The sequence below is a fragment of the Cervus elaphus genome, chromosome 13 (assembly GCF_910594005.1).
Source record: "Cervus elaphus chromosome 13, mCerEla1.1, whole genome shotgun sequence".
In the NCBI taxonomy this organism is placed as follows: domain Eukaryota; kingdom Metazoa; phylum Chordata; class Mammalia; order Artiodactyla; family Cervidae; genus Cervus; species Cervus elaphus.
In genome coordinates this window covers 36,535,356-36,559,621 of record NC_057827.1, presented here as the reverse complement: position 1 = coordinate 36,559,621, position 24,266 = coordinate 36,535,356, and the positions used below count along the sequence as shown (strand labels likewise).

Here is a 24,266-nt window from a genome sequence, read left to right as displayed (position 1 = left end):
CCCGCGGTGACGGTGTTTATGTGTTCTGTCTGACTAGCGCTGAAACGTAAGGCCACCACCGGGTCCCCAGAGCCCGCACTGATCGCGCACCTGTTCGCGCCCTGCGCACAGCTGCAAGGGTCTCTGTTTCGGGAAGTTGCTGCTGTTTACCGCTGGGATTGCCCACCAGGTCCTGGACTTAGCCGCGGGGCTTCTCACAGACAGAGTCGGCTGCAACCCAGGACCTCACACCTGACCCCGGAACCCGCCGGCGCCAGGCAGCGGGAACCAGGTTCTTCCGCCACCTCCCAGCCAGGTGACTGACCGAAGCCTTTCCCACACCCCAGGGCCGCCTACTCTGGAACTCCACCCCGTACAGGCTTTACCACCTACAAGAGGAACTACACTTCCCAGCAGCGCCCGCAGCTCCCAGCATGCTCTTAGGCGCCGCTCCGCCTCCAGCATTAACCTCTTGGTGGCTGCAGGCTTGCGGGAGCGGCGCTGGGCGCAGGTAGCCTGCGGCGGGACGGGGGACGGGGTTTGTGTGTGTGTGCAGCAGAACTGAGAAGAGGACTGGAATGGGGGCCTTGGGGAGGAAGGGAGCCAGGGTTAACCGAGGGCAGGCAGCGGGAGCTGGAGGAGGGGGATGGGTAGGAGGCAAGACATTGAGTGTCCGCCCCTCGCGAAATTAGGAACCTGGAAGTTCACCTTTTCCCGCAAAACGAACCCTTTCGGGTGCCAGGCCTGGAGCGGCGCCGAGGTTGCGGGTGGGGAGGGCAAAGGAATCCGCCCTGGCCAAATGCTTCCCCCTGCCCAACACCTACCTTGGCCTCGGATCTCCAGACACTGGCTTGAGGAAATTGGCAAACACCCTGCCTCGGCCAGATGGGAACCCATGAGGGTGAGGAAGGGGGACACCCCTCTTGGCCCGAGACGCTGACCCGGGCATTTCCTATGTCCCCCTGGACCATGGCCTGGAGCTTCGGGAGCCCTTCCTGGCGCCCCATCCTTCTCCCTCAAAGTCGTGTGTCCCTGACTCTAGCTCTAATGTACCTGAAGACAACTACATTCCCTCTTACTTGGCCTCGGCCTCGGTCCTGACCAGTGGGTGATGGGCAGGCTCCTCCACCTTGTCTGCCGGCAGAGCCTGTGAGCCACCGTTATCCCAGCTCTTATCTTCCAGGCTCATTCCCTCAATCATTGTGGCAACGGAGGTGTTGCCTGATTCTTGGGGAGATGAGCGTGCACAGTTCCCATTCTGGGGTGGGAGTGGAGCCAGAGGCAGACAGGAGCTAATAATTTCAGGCTCTGGGAGTGCCATGAAGGGGGTCAGGGAATGGAGGATGCTGCCTCCGATATAGCGGTCAGGAGGGGCCTCTCTTAAATGTTTCTAGACGGAGGGGGACGGCAAGGGCCGGGGATGGGGGTGGGGGGCAGGGAGAGCTGTGTGCTTGGAGCAAGGGGTTTGGCGCACAAGGGAGGAAATGAGATGACAGCCTGGGCCCAGGAAGGATATGGACTTTATTCTAAAATCAGAAAGTGTTCCTGGAAACCCATGGAAGGTGTTAATGAACAAGGCAGTCATGTTTCCCTAGTCAGAGCTCTCCAGTGTCCTGGGCTTTCTCAGCATTTTCAGGGATGGGAAGGGGGTGGGGCGGGGGAGGGACAGAGCAGGGGCTGTGGCCAAGCCAGCTGATTTCCTGCCAATTCCCATGACCATGCCCTCCTCTGACCCTCTGGGTTCTCCTTTGAAAACTGGGAGTGATATTGCCACCTCACTGGATGCACACCTGGCCCAACCTGCTGTCATCCTCCCCACAGGGCCTGGCCGCCCCTCCCACAGAATGCCCGAGGGCCCTGAGCTGCATCTGGCCAGCCAGTTTGTGAACGAGGCTTGCAGAGAGCTGGTGTTTGGTGGGTGTGTGGAGAAGTCACCCGTCAGTCGCAACCCTGAGGTGCCCTTTGAGAGCAGTGCCTACAGCATCTCGGCGTTGGCCCGCGGCAAGGAGCTGCGCCTGACCCTGAGCCCTCTGCCTGGGGCCCGGCCCCCACGGGAGCCACTGGCCCTTGTCTTCCGCTTTGGCATGACTGGCTCCTTCCAGCTGGTGCCCAGCGATGCGCTGCCACCCCACGCCCACCTGCGCTTTTACACAGCTCCACCTGGCCCCCGACTTGCCCTCTGCTTTGTGGACATCCGCCGATTCGGCCGCTGGGACCTCGGGGGCGAGTGGCAGCCAGGCCGCGGGCCGTGTGTCTTGCTGGAGTACGAGCAGTTCAGGTGGGGCCAGCACCAGGTGGGAGAAATACAGTCCGGGCTCCAGATGGGGCTCGTTGGTCCTTGTTGGCCAATGAGAAGCGAGTTCCAGCCCCTCTGGGCTTCAGTCCTTTCATCTGTAGACCAAGGCAGTGTCCTTTTCTGGGGACAACTCCCTGAGCTAATGGATGTGGAAACCCAAAACCTGTAAGAGGAGGTGGGGCAAGAGGTGGAGGACATGGCCGATTGTGTCAGAGCTGGGGCTCTCATCAGCATCCCACACTGCTTGGTGCCCGCACAAGGCTAAGAAAAGTAGAGAGGCTTTAACAACCCAAGAAGGGAGGCTGAACAGGAAGGAACTGCTTCAAGGCGGTGGGGAGAGGACCACTAATGACACGGCTTCTGAATCAGGTTGTGGTTTTCCACATCGTGCCAGCCCACTGGTCTGTCTCCCCTGGTCTCTCTGCCTGTCTTCTGCCTGAGGCGGGGTAAGACCCCACCTGGGGTGGGATGCAGGTCACATAAGATGGCCCAGTGTCAGCCACTTCCTTTCCTCTAAAGATAAAATATGCATGTGTCTGCTTGGTGCCAGGCCAGTTCTAAGTGTTGAGGGTTCAGCAGTGATCAAGAGGGATGTGGTCCCTGCTCCCACAGAGCTATTTCAGGTAGGGCAGGGGGAAGGGAAAGTGAAAATGAAGTGAAAGTCACTCAGTCATGTCTGACTCTGTGACCCCATGAACTGGGGCCCGCCATGCTCCTCTGTCCATGGAATTCTCCAAGCAAGAATACTGGAGTGGGTAGCTGTTCCCTTCTCCAGGGGATCCTCCCAACCTAGGAATCAAACTGAGGTCTCCTCCATTGCAGGTGAATTCTTTACCAGCTGAGCTACCAGGGAAGTGCAAAGCTCTAAAGTACAAGCATTCTGACAAGACTCACAAACAGGAAGGCATGGAGTGGGACTTGACAAATCCTTTCTTGGGGAAGGCATGCCTTCGGCTGCCCATTGGGGTGGGTCAGGGCATCTCTGGCCCACAGAAGGCAGCAGACTCCTGGCCTTCCCAGGCATGACCCCAAGTGCACCCCCAGGGAAGTATCTGTGTTTTAGATTTCTCCCACTTCACCTTTCCTAGGGGGTCAGGCCACAAGTTAACTCTTTGCCAGCCAGTTCTGAAGTTTCTCTCGCGTGATGGGCATTTTGGCTTGTTCGGTCCTCCAGCTGCAAAGCCTGTGGGGATATGCCTCCCTCTGGGAGCTGACCACCCAGACTGACCTTCCACTTTACTTTTACCCCCAAACTGTCTTCTGGCCCCTATATCATTTGCTTCTCATGCCCATCACTGAGTCAGTCTCGTCATGACCCTTTTCTCAAAGGAGCAAGATTCATTTCCTCTTCATGGTGGCGAGGAGATACCCATGGGGGTGCTGGGGGCACTCACCAGCCAGGACTTGCCCCCCTTCACTCCTGCTAAACAGAGCCAGTGCCAGCTTCCTGGAAGACATTCAGCATCTTGAAAAGAGCTGACCCCACCAATGTCGAATCTTCATGTCTAAGCAACTGGAAGTCCTAGACAGGGAGTTCCAGACTGCAGGCCCACCTGAGGTCCTGTGATCACCTTGTTCCCAAAAGTATCTTGAATCTGAGCCACTCTGGTGACATGCAAATCACATACATAGATTCAAGTGTTTTCTTGAGCATGTTCCTTTAGATTGGCATTTTTAACCTTTTGTAATGAATTGAAATCCCACATTGTTGTTCCCATTTAACAGAAAATGGAGGTTCCTGCTGCCAAATACCACAGAGGCTAGGATAATGGGAAATTGGGACTTCTTGTTTCCTTCCCTTGCACCCAGAAATTTCTTCCCCCAGCTCCTCTCCCCTACCCCACTGAGAGGCAGGGAGGCGCGGGGGTGGGGGGCAGGCAGACAGAATGGGTCTTATGTGCCCGGGCTGTGTCCCTCCAGGGAGAATGTGTTACGAAACCTAGCAGACAAGGCCTTTGACCAGCCCATCTGTGAGGCCCTGCTGGACCAGAGGTTCTTTAATGGCATTGGCAACTATCTGCGGGCGGAGATCCTGTACCGGTCAGCAGGCAGGCCTCGGGCATGAGGGCGGGGGTGGCTGGGTATGCTCACATTCCCCTCTGCTTAGCACCCCTCTCCACCTCCCTGCAGGCTGAGGATCCCCCCCTTCGAGAAGGCCCGCACAGTTCTGGAGGCCCTGCAGCAGCGCAGGCCGGTGAGGGTGCCAGGAGGGATGTGCCTGAACCTGTCAGGCAGGCGGACAAGGGTCGGGGCTGGGTCAGGTGTCTGTGGCTCAGCTTGAGCAGGTCCCTTCTCAGTTCCAGCCTGTGTCTACAATGTGTGTGTGTGTGTGCGTGTGTGCGTGCAGGTGATAGGGGCTGCTGATGAACTGTCCGTGTCCTGCCAAGCCCAGAAGGGGCCTGTTCCTTGAGGGATCAACTGCCTTCTGAGCAGCCTTGCTTCATGCTGACATCCAGGTCCTACCCCTGCCCCTTCTCCAGAGCCCGGAGCTGACCCTGAGCCAGAAGATCAGGGCCAAGCTGCAGAACCCCGACCTGCTGGAGCTGTGCCACTCGGTGCCCAAGGAAGTGGTCCAGCTGGGTGAGGCCTGGGAGGCAAAGATGGCTGGCTAACTCTGCTTTGGCATATCATGTAACCCAGGACAGTTCCTGCCCCTCTCTGGGCCTGGTTCCCTACCTGGAGAATGGAAGTTTGTCGACCTAGTCGTTTCTAAATGGACTACACCTCCTTCACAGATCTTCACTTGTTGGGTGTCTATGTCTCCTGAGCTGCCCATGAGGCAGGCAGGGCAAGGATTCTTAATCCGACTTCAGGATGGGAAAGCCATGGCCCAGAGTGGGGAAGACACCAGCTTGAGGTCACACAGCTGGAGGAGGGAGAGCCTTGGCCCCCTGACTCGTTCCATCAGCTTTGAAGCTGATGTCTGAGCCAGGTCTAACTAGGCTCCCCCTCCTCCCAGCCTAAGTCAGCCCTCTGATCTCCGCCTGGTTCCTCTGTCCGACAGGGGGCAAAGGCTACGGGTCGGAGAGCGGGGAGGAGGACTTTGCTGCCTTCCGAGCCTGGCTGCGGTGTTACAGTGCACCAGGCATGAGCTCCCTGCGGGACCGGCATGGCCGCACCATCTGGTTCCAGGTTTGGGCTCTAATGCTTGTACAGGCAGAGACCCAAGGAAGCTGGTGGGATGGAAAGACCTGGGGTCACACTGGTCCTGAGGGTCTAAGCCTTCCCTGTGCTATGCTCCGCCCCTCCTCTGAGTCCTAGGGTCCCCACTAGTGGCGCAGCCCCAGAGCAGGGGGACCTTGCTGCTGGCGCTGACCTGGGGGGTGGGGAAGGGACAGTCAGGCTTCCTTGGGGAACGGCTTCACTGATCTGGAAGGACAGGTATGATTCTGCCTCTCCAAGGAAACTACCCCTGCCAGGCTGACTCCTGAATTCTCCTGATTCCATTTTAGGGGGATCCTGGACCCCTGGCACCCAAAGGTAAACTCCTAATGTAACGAGAGCAGAGAGAACTAGTTGTGCAAGGGCCAGAGCACCCTTCTCCATCCCAGTCCCCTGCTCTGATCCTGGCAGTCACTCCAGAGTGGGAGCGTGGGAGTCTAGACAAAGGGGGCCGAGGCCACAAGACCCTCCAAGCCCATCAGCATCAATGTCCTGCAGGGGGCAAGTCCCGCAAGAAGAAGTCATCCCAGGGAGCACAGCAGGGTCCTGAGGACAGAGCAGAGGTATGGCTCCCTGCTCCTCCCTGTCCCTGCGCTCTCTCCTAGTCCAGCCACACCTCCCAGGCCAGGCTCTCAGGCAGCTCCTTTCCTTGACAATGGAGGGCAAAGGTGGGTCCTCACCCACCTGACCTGCTGGGCTCCTCGGGGACCTGTCTTCTCCACCCAGGACCCTCCATCTCCAAACAAGGCCCCTTCAAGGACACGAAGGGCACAGAGAGGCCTTCCTAAACAGACTACAGCCCAGGTGCCCAAGGGGACCAGCCTCCACCAGGACCCAGAAGCTCCCCCAGTCCCTGACACAGGGAAGAGGAGGCGGCGACCAGCACCCTCAGGTGGGCTTTCCTCAGCAGCTTCATCTGGGGAGGGACGGACCACCACAGCGAGCGCCCCAGGAGAAGAAGGGATGGCAGTGTGGGTGGGAGGAATACATGGACAAAGGCAGGAGGGGGGCTCTTGGGGAGTCCTCGGCCAGGGACTGCCATCTCACCTGTCCTTCCCCAGGCCGCCGCAGAACCCGAAAGACCAAGGCTGACACCCCATCCTTGGAGCCTGAGGGGACCTTAGCCTCCTAGCAAGAGGCTCTTCTTGCTTGTATCCACCCTTCCTCCTGGCACCCTGGATCTGGGCCTGTGTGGCTTCCTAGAAGTTGCAGGGAACTGGATGCTCCAACCCTATGGCCATTCCCTACACAATTACGTTTTTAATTGTACCCCACTATCCTCATTTTTTAAGCCTATGTGACAAATGCTAATTTTTAGTAAACGCATAAACTTGAACCTCTTGGCACTTCTTGGGCTGACTGCAGAAGGTCTGCGAAGGCTGAATGTGAAGGGCCTGCTGCCCAGTCCTGAGGACAGGAGGTCACGGCCTCTGCAGGGACGGCCCCTCACAGGTGGTGCAGAGGCCCCCCTGCCCAGCTAGCCCAGACTCTACAGCTCCTCCAGTCCAGGACTCCTCAGGGCCTGTGGCTGCTCCCCTAGCCTGGTCCAGACTAGTCAATGCTTCCCTCCTAGTCAGGGTCAGTCAGAACCCACCCACCAGGCCTTCTCCTCAGCCCCAAGCCCTCTATCTGTGGGTACAGGGGGAAGTGCTTCTTTTTTTTTCCCCCCATGTGGGATCTAAGTTCCCTGACAAGGGGTTGAACCCACGCCTCCTGCATTGGAAGCTCATAGTCTTAACCGCTGGACTACCATGAAGTCCCAGAACACCATCTTGCATCATGGTCTTTCAGTCAGCTTATGATCACCAATATCCCGGGTCTCTCTCATGGGGGCTGCAATCCAGGCGCTGCATGCACAGATAACCTTAGGTCGTGCCCCTGCCCCCAAATGCCTGGGGTAAAAACTGTCCCCTCAAAGCCTAAGGATGGGCCCTGAGGGGACTGAGCAGGGGCTACCAGCAGGGTCCTGAGCCAAGGGTTTATTGTTCAAGAGGTAACTGACCCTTGCTTCAGGCTCAGGAGGCAGAACTGAGGCGCTGCCAAAGCCTTCCACAGACAAAACCCCACCCTCAGGAACTCAGTTCGGTGGGGGCTGCAGAACGAGCAACAGGGACTGCACTTGGAAGGGAGTAAAGGTGAGCTTCAGGCGGTTGTCCCGGAGGAGTAGGGGGCCAGTAGGGTCGCGGCGCTCCAGGAGGTCACAGCTGGAGAACAGGAGGTGACCATGAGGGCCCCGCGAGGGCAAGACCCCCACTGCTACCCTGCACCCCCACTCACAGGACGGCCTCCTGAACCGGCAGCGACGTGTGCAGCCAGCAGTCGGTGTGACTGCCATGGGCCTCGTAGAGCCGCAGCAGGAGTGTGCGGCCCTGGGGGCTGGTCTCCGCCTGCGGAGGGAGGTGTGGTGGTGGGCGGGGTCTATGGCAGGCCCCGCCCCGAACGCGCCCCTGCCCCGCCCCGCCCCCGCCCCTTGCCTGCTTGACAGTCTCCAGCACGACCGCGGGCGAGGACACTGAGAAGGCGCTCCAGGCAGCGGCGGGCGCCGGGCCCGGGGCCGGCAGCGCCAGCAGTGGGAAGTTGAGGCTGTAAGCAGCGGGGATAACGCCAGCGTCCTGGAATGAGCCTGGACGCAGACCGGAAAAGGGACGTGTGGTGGAACATGGGGTCAGGGCGCGGGACTACGGGCGTTTTCCCCCCTTACCGTAGGGGCAGCGGAGGCCAAGAAGGGCAGAGGAGTATGGGGCGCAGCACTCACCCTTGTGCGGCATCAGCGCGTAGGTGAACTCGTGGCGTCCCATGTCCACGGTGGCGTCAGGGGACTTAGGCGCTCGCAAGCTGCGGTGGGGAGGGTGGGAAAGGACAGGCCGGAGCTGCTGCAGTTCTGTCCTGGCAAGACCGGGATCCCATAGCAGTCCCTGGGGGGCACCCCACTCACAGCGAGAGGCTGAGGACGTTGCCCCGTACTGACGCGCCATACTTGCAGTCATTGAGCAGAGCCAGCCCAAAGCCGTGCTCTGACAGATCCATCCAGCGGTGGGCCCACACCTGCAGCGCAGATCAGAGACCCGCCTGGTGGCCCCCCTCCTCCATGTGCTCCAGAGCTCCCTGTCCTAGGCTGAGGGATGCTTTGGGACCTCACGACTGATTGAATTCCAGCTCTCACCTCGGGAGGCCCTAGGCACACCACATAGCCTGTCTAAGCCTTAGTCCCTCATCTGGGAAAGGTGGATTAAGAATCCTTACCCCATCAAATGGGCATGAATATCAAACTGAACATAAAGCGTTTGGCACAATGCCTGGCATACATGCCAGGAACCATCATGTTCCTCCTCACCCCATACCACACAACGAGTCGTTCCCCAGCCAGGGAGGAGCCAAACCTTCCACCCCACACCACCCCATGGCAGACCTCAAATTGAGCCCAGTCCCAAGAGGTGTTGTAGTGGGTGGGCCGCTGCAGATGTCCAAATTGGACCTCATAGGTGGCCTGGGGGCTGCGCACACGGGCAGGGAACTCCACCTTCAGGAACTTGTGGGCCTCGTGCCAGTGCACCTGTGGGGGGTGGGGGACAAGGGGCTGGCCCCTCCTCACCAGCCACACCCAGGGAAGATACCCACCACCCTGCCCCCTGCTACCTCAGTGTGGAAGCGGACATAGGGGCAGCCAACATCCAACACAACCTCCTGGCTGAGCCGACTATTAGGGCTGATCTGCAGCAGGAACCAGGCGCTGCCCCGCACACCACCCTCAGTGCCCACTGCCAGGGTCCCTGCCTGGCCCAGCACTGGCTTCCTGTGGAATAGGGGGGAGAAGCGCTGAGCCAGGACAGCCTGGCAGAGTGGGCCCAGTACACTTGTTCATATTCCCACTACCACTACCCTGAGTCCTGCCCACCCCTCACCGTGTTTCTAGGTGGTAGTCCATGACGTCCCATGCATCCCAGTACAGGGGGACATCGTCAAACAGCACAAACTGGTTCCCCATGGCACCCTCAGCAATGGCCTCCCTGGAAACACATGGACATCAATACTTTATAACCGAATGACCTTGGTCTCCCAGCTGTTTGAGGTGGGTGGGGTGGAGAGTAGGGTGAGTAGGCCCTGCTCCATGTGTGGGTCCCAGTCCAGAGCCACTCATGGGCTACTGTGGTCAGCTGTGGCCAGGGGACAGAGGGAACGAGAGGTCTGGGGTCCACCTGCCAGGCACTGGGAGAGGGCAAGGGGTGAGCACCTGCCAGAGGCCACCAGCACCAGGGATGTCAGGCGGCCAGTTGGGTCCAGCCTCACTCGGATGATGCCGTTGTCCAGAGTCACAGAACTGTCAGTCTTGGTGGGAGGGGGCCTTGAGGCTAGGTCTGCAGGGGCTTCCCGCAACCAACAGCCCACCTGACCTCCAGCCTCAGCCCTGCCTCGCCACTTGCTCCAGATTGGGGAGCTCAGAACTTCCACGTTGTTAGGGACAGCCAGGACAGCCCCTGCCCCACCGCCACGTGCCAGCACTCACCTCTTGCACTACGAACACAGGCTGCTGGGGCAGCAGGGGCTGCAGTGAGGTGGGGGTGGGAGCAGGAGCAAAGCCCATGCTGGGGACGGTGACCAGGGCTGGGGAGGAGGCTGGGCGTCAGGGCAGCCTCCTTGACCTTTCAGGAACCATACTTGGGGCAGGGTAGGGTGGGGTGGAGGGGGTAAATACTACTCCTCCTCTCTAGCCTGGGGCACCCTGGGGCAGAGACCCCCAGGCGAATGTCCCTGACTCTCAATTTGGCCTTGATCTCTCCTGCCACAGTAGACACCCTTCTCCCCAGCTCATACCTAAGGAGTGGGCCCCGCCAGACCGGGGCAGGGCCAAAACTTCGGTGCGCTTCCAGGGCAGCGTGTTGACAATGAGAAGGCCCTCGGGACCTGGCTCCCCAGCACACAGGGCTGCAGCTGCAGCGCTGAGCAGTGTGTTGCCATGGGAACGGATGTCTGGGGAGAGACTGGTTGGTTATGGGTGGGCAGGCGGTCGGGGTGACCCCTGAATGTCCCATGGGGGACACTCTGGGCGCTGCACTGGGTGCTGGAAAGCTATGGAAATGTTATCAGCCTCACCTTCGTAGTGACATATGGCTTCCTCTGCCACCAGCTGGATGCAGCTCCCAGTCACCACATCATGGAACTGGGTCAGGAGCAGGAGTCTGCGGGGGCCAAGGGCAGGGCTGAGAAGGATGGGAGGCTGGGGAAGGCTGGGAGGCTGGGGCAGCCACAGAGGCGTCTAGGTGAGGTTAGCAGGTGGCAGAAGATGTGCCGACCTCCAGAGATCCTGCAGCAGGGCAGCCGGGTAGAGGAACTGGGCACTGCGGGCCAAGGCCAGGCTGCTGAGCAGCTCCACGTCATGCAGGATCCGCTCACACTCCCGGTTCCCCTTCTTGATCTGAGCCCAAGGGAGGGGGACTCAGTCTAGAGCCTGGGCAAGCATCCCAGGGCCCCCCTGCCAAAGCCTTCTCTTGCTCAGAACCCCTGATGCTCTCCAGGAACTCCTGGATGAAGCCTTGTGTGTTATCTGCCCCAAAAGCCTGCCTCCTCTCCCCTCTGCCCAAGACCCTCCCCGCTAAGAGATGCTGAGTCCTGCCACCTCCAGGCTCCTGAGCACCCAGCTCTTACATTCCTCTCAGCTCTTCCATGGAACACAAGCCTCTTCCCCCAGGTCTGGGCCACTCGAGGGCACCCCCCCTTCGCTGGTTCAGCAGCCAGTTCCTGACCTGGGCATGCGTGGTATAGGTGCCGTTGTGTAGCTCCAGGAAGAGCTCCCCAACCCAGGTGCACAGCTGCTCCGAGTGGCCCTCCAGCGCCGAGAAGAGTCGCTCCGGAGAAGACAGCTGCACCCTGAGGGAGACTGCAAACCTGGGTTTCCCAGCCTGGGCCATGTGACTCACCCTTCTTCCATGCAAGTGTGACAAGAGGTCCAGCCCCAACAGAATGGAGCCACCCCCAGAAGACTCCCTGTCCAGACAAGGCCAGGTCTGGACACCCCCCCAGGAGAGTTCTGTTTCAGTGGCTTTAAGCTCCTTCCCACCTTCGGCTTTTCTCCTACCCCACCTCCAGGGTAGAAGTTGGGAGGTGCCCCATGGTCTGGGATCGGAGGGAACAAGGTTGAGGGGAGGCACTGGGTCCAATGTTTGAGCAGAGGCAGGGCTCAGGGCAAGGGCAGAGGGTGGGGTGGAGTGAATCCAGGCCTGACCTGGGCAGCCCATCGGTATTGCACAGCCGCTTCAAGCGGTCCACCATGGTCTGGGTGGGGCCTCCACCTCCATCCCCAAAGCCAAAGAGGAAGGCACTGTGGTTGGTCCGTCCCTTGTCCCGGTTTTTGGCCACCGTCTTCAGCACCTGGACAGGTGGGGGCAGGTCCACACTGGTCAGCTTAGGCTGGATGCCCGGCCCCCTCCAGCCTGCCTCCCTTCCCAACCTTGGCCACGAGATGCCTCTCACCTCCTCCACACTGCCCTGCATCCCATAGGAGTCACCAGGCGGGAAGTGGGCCAGCACCTGGGAGCCATCCAGCCCCTCCCAGAAAAAGGTATGGTGCTGCAGGCAGGGAGACAGGTGGAAGAGTGAGGCCAGAGTCAGGGCTGAGGCAGAGCCGGGCCTCCCTCACCTGTCCCTCCTGTTGTGTGACCCTGGGAGAGGCATGTCTTCCCTGGGTGGGGGCTGGGTGGTTTGTCCAGGACCCCTCAATAAGCCTGGACGAGATGTTCAGGCCAGGAGGGACCCAGGCCCGCTCCAAGCCTGGCCCCCTGGGCCTGCTCACCGGGAAGGAGTTCACCAAGTTCCAGCTCAGCTTTTGGGTGAGGAAGCGCTTGATACCACAGCTACGCATGATCTGGGGCAGCTGCGCAGAGTAGCCGAATGTGTCTGGCAGCCAGAACTGCAGGGAGAAGGCCTCTGGGGCATGGGGACCCAGGAGCTCGGCAGAGCAGCCCAGTCGCAGCCCCTCCTCACTCAAGGGCGAGCTCCAGCCCCCTCTGCCTGCCGGTGTAGCAGCTCCCCGCCTACCTCCGAGCACATCTTCCCGAACTCCTGACGGAAGAAGTTCTGACCCTGCAGGAACTGCCTCACCATGGACTCTCCACTGGGAAGGTTCCCATCCTGGCCATGAGGGAAGAAGAGGGCCGCTGGGGTCAGCACCAGACAAGACGGGCAGGGACTCAGGCAACCACCCCATCCTGAGAAGCCAGGGCTCTGACACTGGGGAAAGCCAGTGCCCCGGAAGCGTCCATCTCCTCACTTCAGCCTAACCATCTGTCTGCCAGACAGGAGGTATCCGGGGCCGGGTCACACAGATGGCCCGTCACAGTGCTTGAGACCCCCACCCCCTGGGAGTCCTGAACCCTAGGATTCCAGGGACTGATAAGAAGGCATAAAGGACCTGCAGAAAGTCACCAGCACAGCCGAGGGCAGAATACTTGATGGTAAGGCCTGAGGCTGAGGGGCTGCAGAAGGCACTCACCATTTCCACCCAGGTGCCCCCCACGGGCACAAACTGCCCACGGCAGGCGAACTCCTGGAGCCGGGCATGCAGGCCAGGGTAGTAGCTCCTCACCCACTCAAGCTGCTGTGCCTGTGGGGCAGATGGGGTGGGGGCTGGCCAGGAGCAACATGAACCCCACCCAGGGCTGAGCGCCTGGGGCTCAGTAGGTGGGCTGCGAAGCCCTGGGAACCCCACACTAGCACCCCCTGGGGTCCAGGTACCACTCACACAGCCGTCCCTCTGACCTGGGAGCAGGCAAAGATGAACTCGGGGTTCCGCTCCATGAGCTGAACGACTGTCACCCAGCTCCGGGCACATTTCCGCACGGTCTCCTTGAAGGGCCAGAGCCAGGCTAGGCGGGGAGGAGGGTGGAGATAGAGGAGAGCAGCCAGACCCTCACAGACCTCCAGCTGCACCACTGTCCCCTAGCACCCAACCAGGCCCCTCCTGGGCCACCAGAGGGTCACCGTAGCCTTCCTCCCATCCCATCCCATTCCCTGCTGAGTCCTGTGGCATCTCTCCTGAGCTGTCACTTTTACATGGCTGCGGCTAGTGAGGCAGTTTTATAGTCAGGAAGTGGGGACCCCAGTCCCTGGATTGGCCTTATTCTGCGGTTTAGAGAGGATCCTTTAGGAAGCAGCAGGGGTGGCCCCTCCCCTACACACACGGAAGACATCCAGGAACAGAGGGCACCGCTTCCCTGGATGGACCCGCCTGGGCCAGCTGTCCTGCCTGAGGCACTGCTGCCTCTCATAACCTCTAGGCCTCCTCAGTTCCTTCTTTACCAGCCCAGAACGCCACATCCCATGCTTTGGCACAGCAGAGAAAGCCCCGGTTCTTTGGCTCAGAAACTTCAGCTGCATCAGAATCAATACCTTGGGAAGTTTGTTTAAAATGTCATTTCCTGTAAGCCTCAGACACTGGAGACTCATCAGGTTCCGAAATGAACTCCTGATCCTCCCCAGGAAGCCTCCCCCTGTGCTTGCGTCCCCATCTCAACTACTTCCACACATCACTCCTGTCTGAGGATTCGGGCACCCTTGTCAAATTCTTACTCATCCTCATTCTGTTCAAAGGTCACCTCCTCTAAGAAGCCCTTCTTGAATCTGCCAGACCCAGCTGGGTTAAGTGCCTCTTTTGGGCTCCCCATCTCCCCATACTTCCCTCCATCATGGCAGCAACTGTCTCTGCCTATTTTGTGATCATCAGCCTCAATAATCCTACCCCCTTCCCCCAATATCTAGCATGATGCCATCAAGGACATCAGATTTTGCTGAAAGAATAAATGAAGCCACATTTAGCAAAAGCTACAGTCCATTCCCCTTTCCCCATTTTACACATGGGAAAAACTGAGGTCCAAGAACCTGAAGTGCTTCCAGGGTGCAACAAGGTCTTCAAGACCACTCCTGACCCCCCATGCCGAGCCAACCCGGCCAACTGCTGCCCTACCTGTGTCAATGTGGCAGTGCCCCATGGCGTGGATGGTATGCTGGCTTTCACCCCCACGTTGGCCAAAAAACTTGGAGGCCAGGGCCTGGGCCACTGGGAAGGTCTCAGGCTGGGCAGGGTCACATACGTTCACCATCTGGTTGGCAGTGTATAGGGCCTGGAAGCTGCGCTGGTTGTCCTCCCCGAGGCCCTGCAGCAGGGTTCTGCCACTTAATCCCCATCTCAAGCAAGCAGAAGCTCCAAAATTAGACCCCAGTTGATCTCCCCGGGGTTCTCAGCAGAGTTCCTCCCTACCACCAACCCTGAGCTCCTGCTGGTCCCCCTGCTCAGCACTGTCTCCCTCTTCCCCTTTACACAGGGAAGTCCTCCCAACACTCAGGCAGGCACAAAACTCTCTCTATTCTGGATTCCTGGAGCCCCAGCTATCTGACCCAAGAAACAGCCTGCCTGAAACAGGGCTCGAGAGAGTATACAGGTGGGGTGGGGGTGTTGAGTACCTTGGCGATGCCCAGCAGGAGCTCCAGGTCCACCAGGAGCTTGTAGACATCCCGGTGGAACACGGCCAGCTCAGCCCGGCTCACCTGGAACATCTTCTCTGGATCAGGGGCTGCGATCATGGATCCCTTTCCGGCCCCCAGGAGCCCATTGCAGGCTACTTCCACATAGAGGGTCAGGCTACAAATGTGGGGAGGCAGCCTCAGGCCAAGGGACTGGCAGAGGACTCTGGGGCTTGGGCAGGGAGGACCAAGGAGGCATCTGACAGACCCCTCCTCATGTGCCTGCAGGATCTACCACCCAGAGGATCTCACAGTTATGTCAGGTACGTTTGACAGAGGGTCATGGTGGAAACAACAGACTAAACCCACATTCTGCCTCGGCTGGGGAGGATAAGTAGCCAAGTTTGGAACTGTGTGAATTATGTTGTTTAGACTTCTGTTTCCAAAGCTGTCTATACAAAGCACTGCCTGGGTCTCAGAACCCTCTTTGCACATTAAAAACATGTTTGGATCTCCCAGGTCCAGGTTTCAGAGCAACGATCTGTCAGCCAACAGATGCAGGCCATTGTTCGGAGCAATGTGATAGGCTGTGGTGCTGTTATGCTCAATCTTCAGAGAGCAAACATGACTTCCTTCGGGAAGTCTTCTGGGACTCTTCCCCTAGTGCTCTCCTTAGTCTAGAACAGATTTCTCCCATTCAGAGTGCTTTCTTTCAGAGCCCTCATCAGTTTTGTAATTGTATATGTAAGTCTCCCTTGCTGTCAAAGATCACATCATTCACCATCATAGTCCCCATGTCTGGAAACATCACATACACAATGTTTAATAAATACTGAATATAATAAAATATAACATCTAAGCAGAGTTTTTTGATGGTGTCATAAAATGCACATGTTACAATATGGAATTTTAAAAAGTCAGGATGCAAAATATCAAAGAAATACCACCTCAACTAATAAATGCCACCTCTGAAAAAATTCCTGGGAAGAATGCTGAGCTGTTAATAATGGATATCTCTAGGTGACGGGGTAATAGGAATTACTAATATTTACTTCTTAGTGCTTTTCTGCATTTAATGTAGGAACTAAAATGCTATCTTTTTGGTCAGAAAAATCCTGCTTTTTAAAAACAAACTATGAGGGTTGAAGATGGTGGTATTGAAAGTGGGTGTGTTTCTGAGATCACTCTGGACCTTGGCACCTCCTCACCCTCTGGTGCCCCCTTCCCCTACAGCACTGGTCAGCCATAGTCCAGGGACTCACTCACCTGCGGGGGTCTTTCTCCCCCAGCTTGTCAGTCAGAATGTAGCTGGTTTTCTCTCCCTCTTTGGTCAAACCCTGGTGGGGAGCGGAGTGAAAGAGACAGGGCCTGAGGCTTGTGGACGGTTCTGGTGAAGTATAAGCTGAAGGGGGCCAGGCCCCTCTACTGGACCTCTAGCACTAACTCCTCTCTCCCAAGGCCAAGACTGACAAATCAGGGACCTCTGGTAGCAAGTGCCCCTCACCCCCCACGGCAGTCAGCACCATAACCACCAAATGGAGCCTGTTGACCAGCAGAAAAGCCACTGGTCTTGTGGGGTCTTAGGTAGGTGTCAGGTCCTTGGTGGCTTCTGATGGCCTCTGTACGCCGAATAAGCATCTGAAGGGAAATGCTATGAGGTCAGGGAAAGGTTTGCTTCATTCTCCACTACATCCCAGTGCTTAGCACAGGGACCTGTGCAGAGACGGCACTCAGGAGACATCCACTGAGCCAAGGAAGGGAGGGAGGAAGGGAGGGGTAACAGTCCTAACCCGAGACTGAGGATTAGTCAAACTGAAATGGAAGCTGTGTGAACCCAAGCAAGTGTGCTAACCTCTACATATCTGTTTCTGTCTGTGAAAAGTGAAAGTGTTAGTTGCTTAGTGGTGTTTGACTCTGCAATTCCATGGACTGTAGCCCGCCAGGCTCCTCTGTCCATGGAATTCTCCAAGCAAGAATACTGGAGTGGGTAGCTTCCCTTCTCTGGGGATCTTCCTGACTCAGGGATCAAACCCAGGTCTCCTGCACTGCAGGCAGATTCTTTACTGTCTGAGCCACTGGCCATAAAAACCTATCACATAGGATTATAAAGGTTAAACCTGATAAAGTTGGATGCATAAACAAGGTACTTAATAGTGGCTCTATCTGAGGAACTGAGGGTGAGGTGGTAGGGAGAGACCCATTATTTCAGGTAAAGAGGACTTTGTAAACTTTATACTATCCACAAAACAGAAAAAGAGACACAGAAATACAGAACAGACTTTTGAACTCTGTGGGAGAAGGTGAGGGTGGGATGTTTCAAAAGAACAGCATGTATACTATCTATGGTGAAACAGATCCCCAGCCCAGGTGGGATGCATGAGACAAGTGCTCGGGCCTGGTGCACTGGGAAGACCCAGAGGAATCGGGTGGAGAGGGAGGTGGGAGGGGGGATCGGGATGGGGAATACGTGTAAATCTATGGCTGATTCATATCAATGTATGACAAAACCCACTGAAATGTGGTGAAGTAATTAGCCTCCAACTAATAAAATAAATAAATAGAAACAAAAAAATGTAATACCTATTAATAAATCTCAATTTGGGAATACAAAAAAAAAAAAAGTGATATAGTCTGCAAAGCCACTAGTCTGGCACCTAGCATCTAGTAAAGGCTTAGTAAGTCCATCTGCTGTACATATTATTGTATTTGATTAGTAACTAGTTTCATTCTAGAATGGGAGGGTGACCAGTCAGTGGCAGAGTTGGCTTAGCATTAATTAGCTAAGAGACCTTATTATGTTGAGACCTTAAGTGATCTGCTTAAATGTAAGAAGGAACAGTTACACAGGGGCCTAAGCAAAAACTCATCCAGTCCTGAAATCCTGATACCACCCTGCAGGCATAGCCACTCAGCTGTCGTTTCGCCAGAGACCAGGGCTGAAATGTGGCCATACCTGACCCAGGACGGGGCTCCTCACCTGGACAGGTTCCCCATCACGCCACACCAGGCCTTCTCCATCACTTTCCCAGCGAAGGTGAACTTCCTGACCCACCCATGCCTCTGGGATGGTCAGCTCTACGCGGAACCAACAGGTCCACCATCTGCAACAGAACCACTAAGATGAGCCTAGGGGTCAAAGCCCTGTCCTTTCGACATACTTCCTATGATTAAGGGTCAGCAAAGGCTTGAGACTTTCTGCCAGAATCTGCAGCACCACAAGATACTCAGCTTTGATCCACAAGAAAGAAGCAATGGGGTGTGCAGCAAGGTGAGAGAAGGAGGCAGAGAGTCAGCGGTCTGTGATCTGTCCTAGAGTGCCCTTCCCAAGGGATGTCACTGAGCAGGAAGGAGTGAAGTGGAAGTCACTCAGTCGTGTCCGACTCTTTGTGACCCCATGGACTGTAGCCCGCCCTCTGTCCGTGGAATTCTCCAGGCAAGAATACTGGAGTGGGTTGCCGTTCCCTTCTCTAGGGGATCTTCCCAACCCAGGGATCGAACCCAAGTCTCTCGCATTGCAGACGGATTCTTTAACATCTGAGCCACAGGGAAGCTCGTGGGGAGTAGTGGGGAAGAGAAAATTCTTCCACGAAGGCTTGAGGAACCAGGGAGCTATCTCCAGCAGAGGGTGCTGCTCTGCCCCAAGTGACTGTCTAGGGCAGAAAGCCGACAATGGAGGCTTATAGGGGAGTCAAACAAGCTGGGAGGCGGGGCCCAGGGACTCCGCCCTCTCTGGAGCGTTACGCACGTGGGTCCGAAGCTGTCGCCGACCTGCGCGGGGCGGAAGTCCTGCTGGACTGCCTCCTCGTAGGGAAGTCTTTCGGGCGTCAAGAAGCTGGAGAGCTCGGCCACTGGGCAGCTGTCTCCAAAGAGCCTGGGCGGGAGGGGCAGGTGGCGCGCGCTCGTGGGCCAGCCGGCGGGTGGGGATGCGCGTTCCCTCCATCCACCGCCGGGAGGGCTGCCCCATGACACAGTCTCTCCCCACTCCCTCCTCCCGGGCCCCAGCACTATCTGAGGCGGACACTTTGTCCCTCGGCCCACGTGGCCGAAGCTTGGGTTTCCCCCCGGAAGGGAAGACGCGTGGATGCGGCCGGCGGGTGCCCTGGGCGAGGGGGCCACACCTGCCGCGGAGATTACAATCGGTAAAGTAGAGCGGCGACACGAATTTCTCCACCCGCTCCAGAGTAGTGCGCCAGTGCTTCAGGGCCGGCGCCGCCGCCGCCATCGCCTCGCGCTCGCTCCTCTCTCCTCTCCCCGGAAGGCCCCAGGCGCTGCCGGCGCGGTCCTCGGCCTGGAACCAAAGGTTCCGGCGCCTTCCAGGCCCGGGCAACTTTCCGTGGAACACCAGCGGCTCAGGGAAGCCCCGCTGCTGCGAACTTTGAGCAGCGAGCTGAAAGCTAAAAGCTGCGCTTCTGAGGCTTTACTCTTATCTCGGTCCGAGCTGGTCGCCACTGGGCAAATCCTTAAGTAAAATAGGAAGTCTGACGTTTCGATTCTGAGAAAAGCCTAGGACAGAGATAGACCGAAGGCGCGACTGGTGGGAGCTTGGGTTGCTGCAGATCCAGGTCACTTAAGTCTCAGAAGCTACAAGAGGAACCTCCTTGCCTATGGTCCTGTGTCTGCTTAAGGTGGCGCCAGGGACCGGCGCTTTCAAGCCGTTCGGCGGACGTGTGTTAAATAGGGAGTGCTTTATATCCCAGTAACCTCAGCTCCCTCTACTACGTGTTCTATTTTATGTATATGGCTAATTGCTGCCCATTGCCAGAAACTTAAGACTTTGAGACGGCAGATCAGACATAGAATTTATGAGCCTAACAGAATAATGCATTTCTCTATAGGGACTGATGAGTTCAGAGAAGCCATAATACCAGAAACACCTCCAATTTCATCCTCATGTTACTCTGGTAGTCTATTGGCAGCTTTCCCCCACCTCCCTCCTGGGAATGGGATGAAATCTTCCTCTATAAAATCATTAGGAAGAAAAGTATATACACAACATAACGGACCCCTGATGTTTTAATAGAAATACTGACCAAGTTTACAACATTTCAAATGCAAATGGTAGGGAAAGGTGACTTAAGTACAGAATACCAAACATGACTTAAAATATAACTTGCTGCTGTAAGATAGGCTGAGCTGAGCTTGGAGCTCAGATGTCAGAAGGCAGGAGACATAAAAATGCTGTTTGTAAATCCTGGCTGTAGGTGAAGCTCCCTTCTTTTGGTTGCACTAGTAGGATTGGTCCTGAAACCCTATCCTGACCAGCAGGCAGCTGCTCTGGACATAACCCTCTGCAGACACAGCAATAGCTGGGGCTGCCTGGGTCACGTTCAGTCAGTTCCCCCTATTAACTCCAAGTCAACAGGATCTTTCTTAAGCAAGCAGATGGGGATGGGTTGAGTTACTGGTGGAAAACCTGAAGATCCTACCCAACCCATCAGTATCACTCCACCTTCCAAGTGAGGCAGTGCTGCAGCTTCACCAGAATCTCCTCCCACAGCCTTTGCTGCCACCTCACACACGTGAGCTGAGTCTCCCCTAACTGTCCCGTCCCTCCACTGCCCCCCTCAACAAAAAAGTCAAAATCAGATAACCTTACCATTCGTAAGGAAAGTCCAGAGCAAAAAAATTTGTGGTTTTGTGGTGGTGATATTAGGGATTTTTAATTAAAAAGCAAACAAAACCACACAGGAACACTGTTGTTTACTTTGACTAGAGTAATGGTTGCTGGAGAAAAATTCACCAAAGTCCTGGGAGATGCTCAGTTGGTGTTTGTTCAGAAAAGCCAGGCTGCCCACATATAAAAATCCTAATCACTCATGTTTAAATATCTGCTGCTTTAAATTTACGTAATTAAAAAATATATATATGTATATATTCCATTTGCAGTTGCTAATGTATCAAGTCTTCTCCCTCCTAACCCCATTTATGTCACACACTGTGTACACACTTCTTTCAAACACTAGTTTGGTATTTAAGCTGTTCACTCCCATTTCCAATAAAGGTTAAGAAAAAATAGAGAAGCACAAACTATACAGCTGCACAACATACCCATATGTAAAATATTTCCAAACAGCTGAAGTAAGGGGGTATAATATGTACCAAAAGAATGAATAACTCTATTTTAAAAATGTGAGATATTTTGATTTGGGACAAGCACAACTGACTGCTAACTATTTAAAGCAAAATCCTGTTTTTGTACTGTATGTATATAAGGAACCAAAGCCCAAATCCCTGCTTCACAGTATTCTCTGGTGAGGACAAGGGACTTGTGTTGAGAGTTTATTCCTTAAGTAAGAACCAAGCTTTATTTATTTACAAAAAAAAAAAAAAGTTGGGGCAAGAAGGAAGACAAGTTTTACACAAAAGTACTACAACGGTAACTCCCTTTGGTAAAAAGTGTAATAAATGTCTTGTACATCTGTTCATAGGTACTAAATCTGAAGCCACATAGAACTATGGTACACAAGAAGCTAGAGCAGTTATGCTAGCACATCAAAGCATATTTCTTTTAATAAAAAATTGACAGTATGTACATTATTTACAAAAAAAAAAAAAGAAAAACCAAGTTAAAATTGTGTGTGTGTGTGTGTGTGTGTGTGAGTAAAGCTGGTGGATGGCACTAGGGTAGACTAGTAAAGAAGCAGGTACAAAACAGTTCCACGGGAGCTAAAAAGGACGACTGATTTGAACTTGTTGAGGCTAAGAACCAGAGGAGAGAAGAAAGGGTGGGCAGCAAGGTATTCATCAGGAATCAAATCCACAAGATGATCAATCCCAAAGCCAAACTGCAGGTCCCAGAGAAAACCTAATGGGTGATCTAGATGTGCTCAAGTGACCAGGAAAAAAAAATCCAATCCAGTTTGTTTTTTTTTTTTCCTTTTTGGGGGGAAGAGGAAAGGAGCAGTGACCATCAGAGTTACAATCCATCTAAGCGATGACTCTTCTCGGGTCTGTCAGTCGATGCTTGCCCATTCAGTCCAGGTGTGAACAGCATCTGGTTCCCTCACCGAAGGTCGCCCCAGGAGGCTCCAGTCTCCACTCTGCTGGTGTGTGCAAGCTGCGTGTCCCTGTGCTTGCGTGGGTTTCCTCCCCTCCAGGGCAGGCTAATACCCAAAACCCCTGGGAAAAGTTCCAACTCCGGCTTTGTAAGGGATCACACGTTCCTTGTATGTAGCCCACTTGGTGCCAGGTTGCACCAGCCACGCACAGATCAGGTGGCCATGTCCCCGAGAGGCCCAGTGAGGCTTGAAAGGCATCTTCCTTATTTCTTCAGTGTGTGTGAGTACACGCGCCCCCCCACACACACCACCCCCCTCCAGTTATCTGCTCTGGCTTTGCAGTTATGGGGTTTTGAACACTGTGCCATATTTGACACGGTACTTGTTAATGCTCACGAAGTGCAGGGTCTCTGTGTCACAGGTGGTGGTGCAGGGCACCAGGCCCTCCAGCCCCTCACCCATAAGCCACTTGCTGGTCTCCGCTGCCATTTCACGGGGCACATGCTCCTTGGTCCATTTATCTACCCAGGCCTGGAACCTCTGATGTAGCCGCTTGCTTACACGCTCATGGGACTGCAAGATAGAACAAAGAAGAAACCACCCATGAACTAGGACTAAAAAACCCTTCAAATACAAAATCCAATGTTCTTCTAAAGTAGCAGAGGAAAGATGTGGGCTCAAGTTGAAGATCATTAAGCCCCCAGAGAAATGCCAACCCAAGGTCTGGTCAGAATTAGCTCAGTGCTTCTCAATTTTAGTCTGCAGCATCACCATGTGGTGGCGTGTTGGGGAAGAAGGTCTTGGAAAAAACGTGTACAGAGTTTCTTGTTTCCATCCATCTGTATTTATAAATCAGCAACTCAGCCGATTCTAATGTACCCTGAGTGAGACAATGAGCTGAGGCTGTTGGTCATTTCTGTCACAGCGCAAGGCAAAGGGTTTAAAACCCACTATCCCTTCCTGCTATTATCCCCCTCTGTCCAGCAGATTGTTGGGCACAGCAGATCTTCAGTGGAGGTTTTTTGTTCCTACCTCCAACATACTTGTTGGTGCCCATAAGCAAGGAAGGGAAGGTGATACAAAGATGAATTAGGTGTTTCCCAGCTCCCTACATCATTTGAATCAGACATGCAGACATATAGCATACAGCACTGAGAGAGAAGTAGATTAAATTGCCCACCCTGTGCTTCCCACTTGAATGTTCTGTAGTCCTTTGATCTGCCTCCCAAACCTGGTAATAACCCTTTCCTTAATGTTCTCCTTTCTCTTAACCTCCCCACATCCAATCATTAGCACATCCGAACAATTGTATCTCCAATCCTTTTTTGGCACACAGCATGGCATATGGGATCCTAGCTCCCTGACCAGGGATCCTAGCTCCCTGACCAGGGATCAAACCCAGGCCTCTTGCATTGGAAGCTCCAGGGTCTTAACCACTGGACCACCAGGGAAGTCCCTCCAATCTAATTAAAATCCCTCTACAACCCTGGTAGTCTGGGCAGTTATCATATCTCATATGGATTAGAGCAGTCTTTTGAGTGGTCTCTGCCCGTCCAACTTGGTGCGCTCACTCACTCCCATCAGTCTACATCTTGGTCAACAAAGTCTCAATGTATCTCAAAATCCAAACCACAGCCTGTGAGAATAAGTAATGTGGCCTCTGCCCACCTTTCCAACTTCATGCATCCCACTTTCCCTATGGCTCAAAACACAATGATGTTTATTTTTTAAAGGCCCTGCCATGTGGCATTTGGGATTCTAGTTCCCTGACCAGAGACCGAACTTGCACCCCCTGCATTGGAAGTGTGGAGCCTCAACTACTGGATCACTAAGCAAGTCCCCCACAACTGATGTTAGTTTTTTGAACACGTGAAGTCCTTTCCTCCCTCCTAGCCTTGCACTTGCTTGTTTCCTTTGCCTAAAAAGTACTAACCCAACTCTGCACCAGGCTGGATCCTCATCATTGTACAGGCCTCAGGGTCACCTCCTTAGAGAGGTCTTCCCAACAAAAGCAGGGCCCTGTGTGCCAGTCACCCCTGATCACCTCACCTCGATACTTTCCTTGGAAATGCACATCATCACACTACCTTACATGCTCTATCTCGTGGCTGGCTGTAGTCTCGGGGCCTGGCACAATACCTGGTACATGACAGCACTAGGACTTTCACATGTGAACACAGACAGGATTCACACAAGCAATACTATCGGAAATGTGAATGCTGGGAGTAGCTTCACTAGAAGGTGCCACCAGCTGTTACTAAGTTGTCCCCCGACAAATTCACAAGTGGAAATCCTAACTTCCACTCCTCAGAATGTGACCTTATTTGGAAATAAGGTTGTTGTAGACACAATTAGTTAAGATGAGCTCATACTGTCGG

At 55.1% G+C, this 24,266-nt stretch overlaps 3 protein-coding genes across 18 annotated transcripts in view; 1 reads left to right on the top strand and 2 right to left on the bottom strand.

The window, feature by feature from the left end:
- Window positions 1-180: 180 nt before the first annotated feature.
- NEIL1 (nei like DNA glycosylase 1) lies at window positions 181-6,773 on the top strand. Of its 11 annotated transcripts, none has more exons than XM_043922190.1 (10): window positions 181-295; window positions 1,801-2,257; window positions 4,196-4,315; window positions 4,406-4,469; window positions 4,732-4,855; window positions 5,280-5,407; window positions 5,728-5,755; window positions 5,936-6,000; window positions 6,164-6,329; window positions 6,499-6,773. In XM_043922190.1, the coding sequence occupies exons 2-10, from the start codon at window positions 1,824-1,826 to the stop codon at window positions 6,567-6,569; spliced, it is 1,200 nt and encodes a 399-aa protein (XP_043778125.1). In that variant the 5' UTR covers window positions 181-295; window positions 1,801-1,823; the 3' UTR covers window positions 6,570-6,773. The 11 variants fall into 11 exon arrangements, 10 of the variants coding, with proteins under 10 accessions (XP_043778125.1, XP_043778126.1, XP_043778123.1 ...); XM_043922191.1 differs by lacking the exon at window positions 181-295 and adding an exon at window positions 423-490 and having other exon boundaries at window positions 4,756-4,855; XM_043922188.1 differs by lacking the exon at window positions 181-295 and adding an exon at window positions 423-490.
- A 628-nt stretch (window positions 6,774-7,401) lies between these two features.
- Window positions 7,402-19,380, bottom strand: MAN2C1 (mannosidase alpha class 2C member 1). 4 transcript variants are annotated; one of them, XM_043922184.1, is made up of 26 exons: window positions 19,009-19,380; window positions 18,636-18,761; window positions 17,868-17,991; window positions 16,157-16,227; window positions 14,891-15,068; window positions 14,394-14,583; window positions 13,190-13,296; window positions 12,924-13,034; window positions 12,470-12,562; window positions 12,225-12,341; window positions 11,906-12,001; window positions 11,658-11,803; window positions 11,179-11,302; window positions 10,729-10,850; window positions 10,529-10,614; window positions 10,231-10,405; window positions 9,942-10,051; window positions 9,669-9,801; window positions 9,340-9,444; window positions 9,074-9,230; window positions 8,847-8,990; window positions 8,373-8,482; window positions 8,193-8,272; window positions 7,912-8,060; window positions 7,715-7,824; window positions 7,402-7,641 (listed from the first exon to the last, which is right to left on the bottom strand). In XM_043922184.1, the coding sequence occupies exons 1-26, from the start codon at window positions 19,110-19,112 to the stop codon at window positions 7,515-7,517; spliced, it is 3,195 nt and encodes a 1,064-aa protein (XP_043778119.1). In that variant the 5' UTR covers window positions 19,113-19,380; the 3' UTR covers window positions 7,402-7,514. The 4 variants fall into 4 exon arrangements, with proteins under 4 accessions (XP_043778119.1, XP_043778115.1, XP_043778117.1 ...); XM_043922180.1 differs by having other exon boundaries at window positions 9,669-9,763; window positions 9,942-10,039; window positions 10,250-10,405; window positions 19,009-19,369; XM_043922182.1 differs by lacking the exon at window positions 19,009-19,380 and having other exon boundaries at window positions 9,669-9,763; window positions 9,942-10,039; window positions 10,250-10,405; window positions 18,659-18,761.
- Window positions 19,381-21,168: 1,788 nt separating this feature from the next.
- Window positions 21,169-24,266, bottom strand: part of SIN3A (SIN3 transcription regulator family member A) — a 65,886-nt gene continuing 62,788 nt past the window's right edge. For all 3 annotated transcript variants that reach the window (XM_043922179.1, XM_043922178.1, XM_043922177.1), the window contains exon 21: window positions 21,169-22,461. In XM_043922179.1, coding sequence (XP_043778114.1) covers window positions 22,231-22,461 — 231 coding nt within the window. In that variant the 3' untranslated portion in view covers window positions 21,169-22,230. The remainder of the gene's footprint in view (window positions 22,462-24,266) is intronic.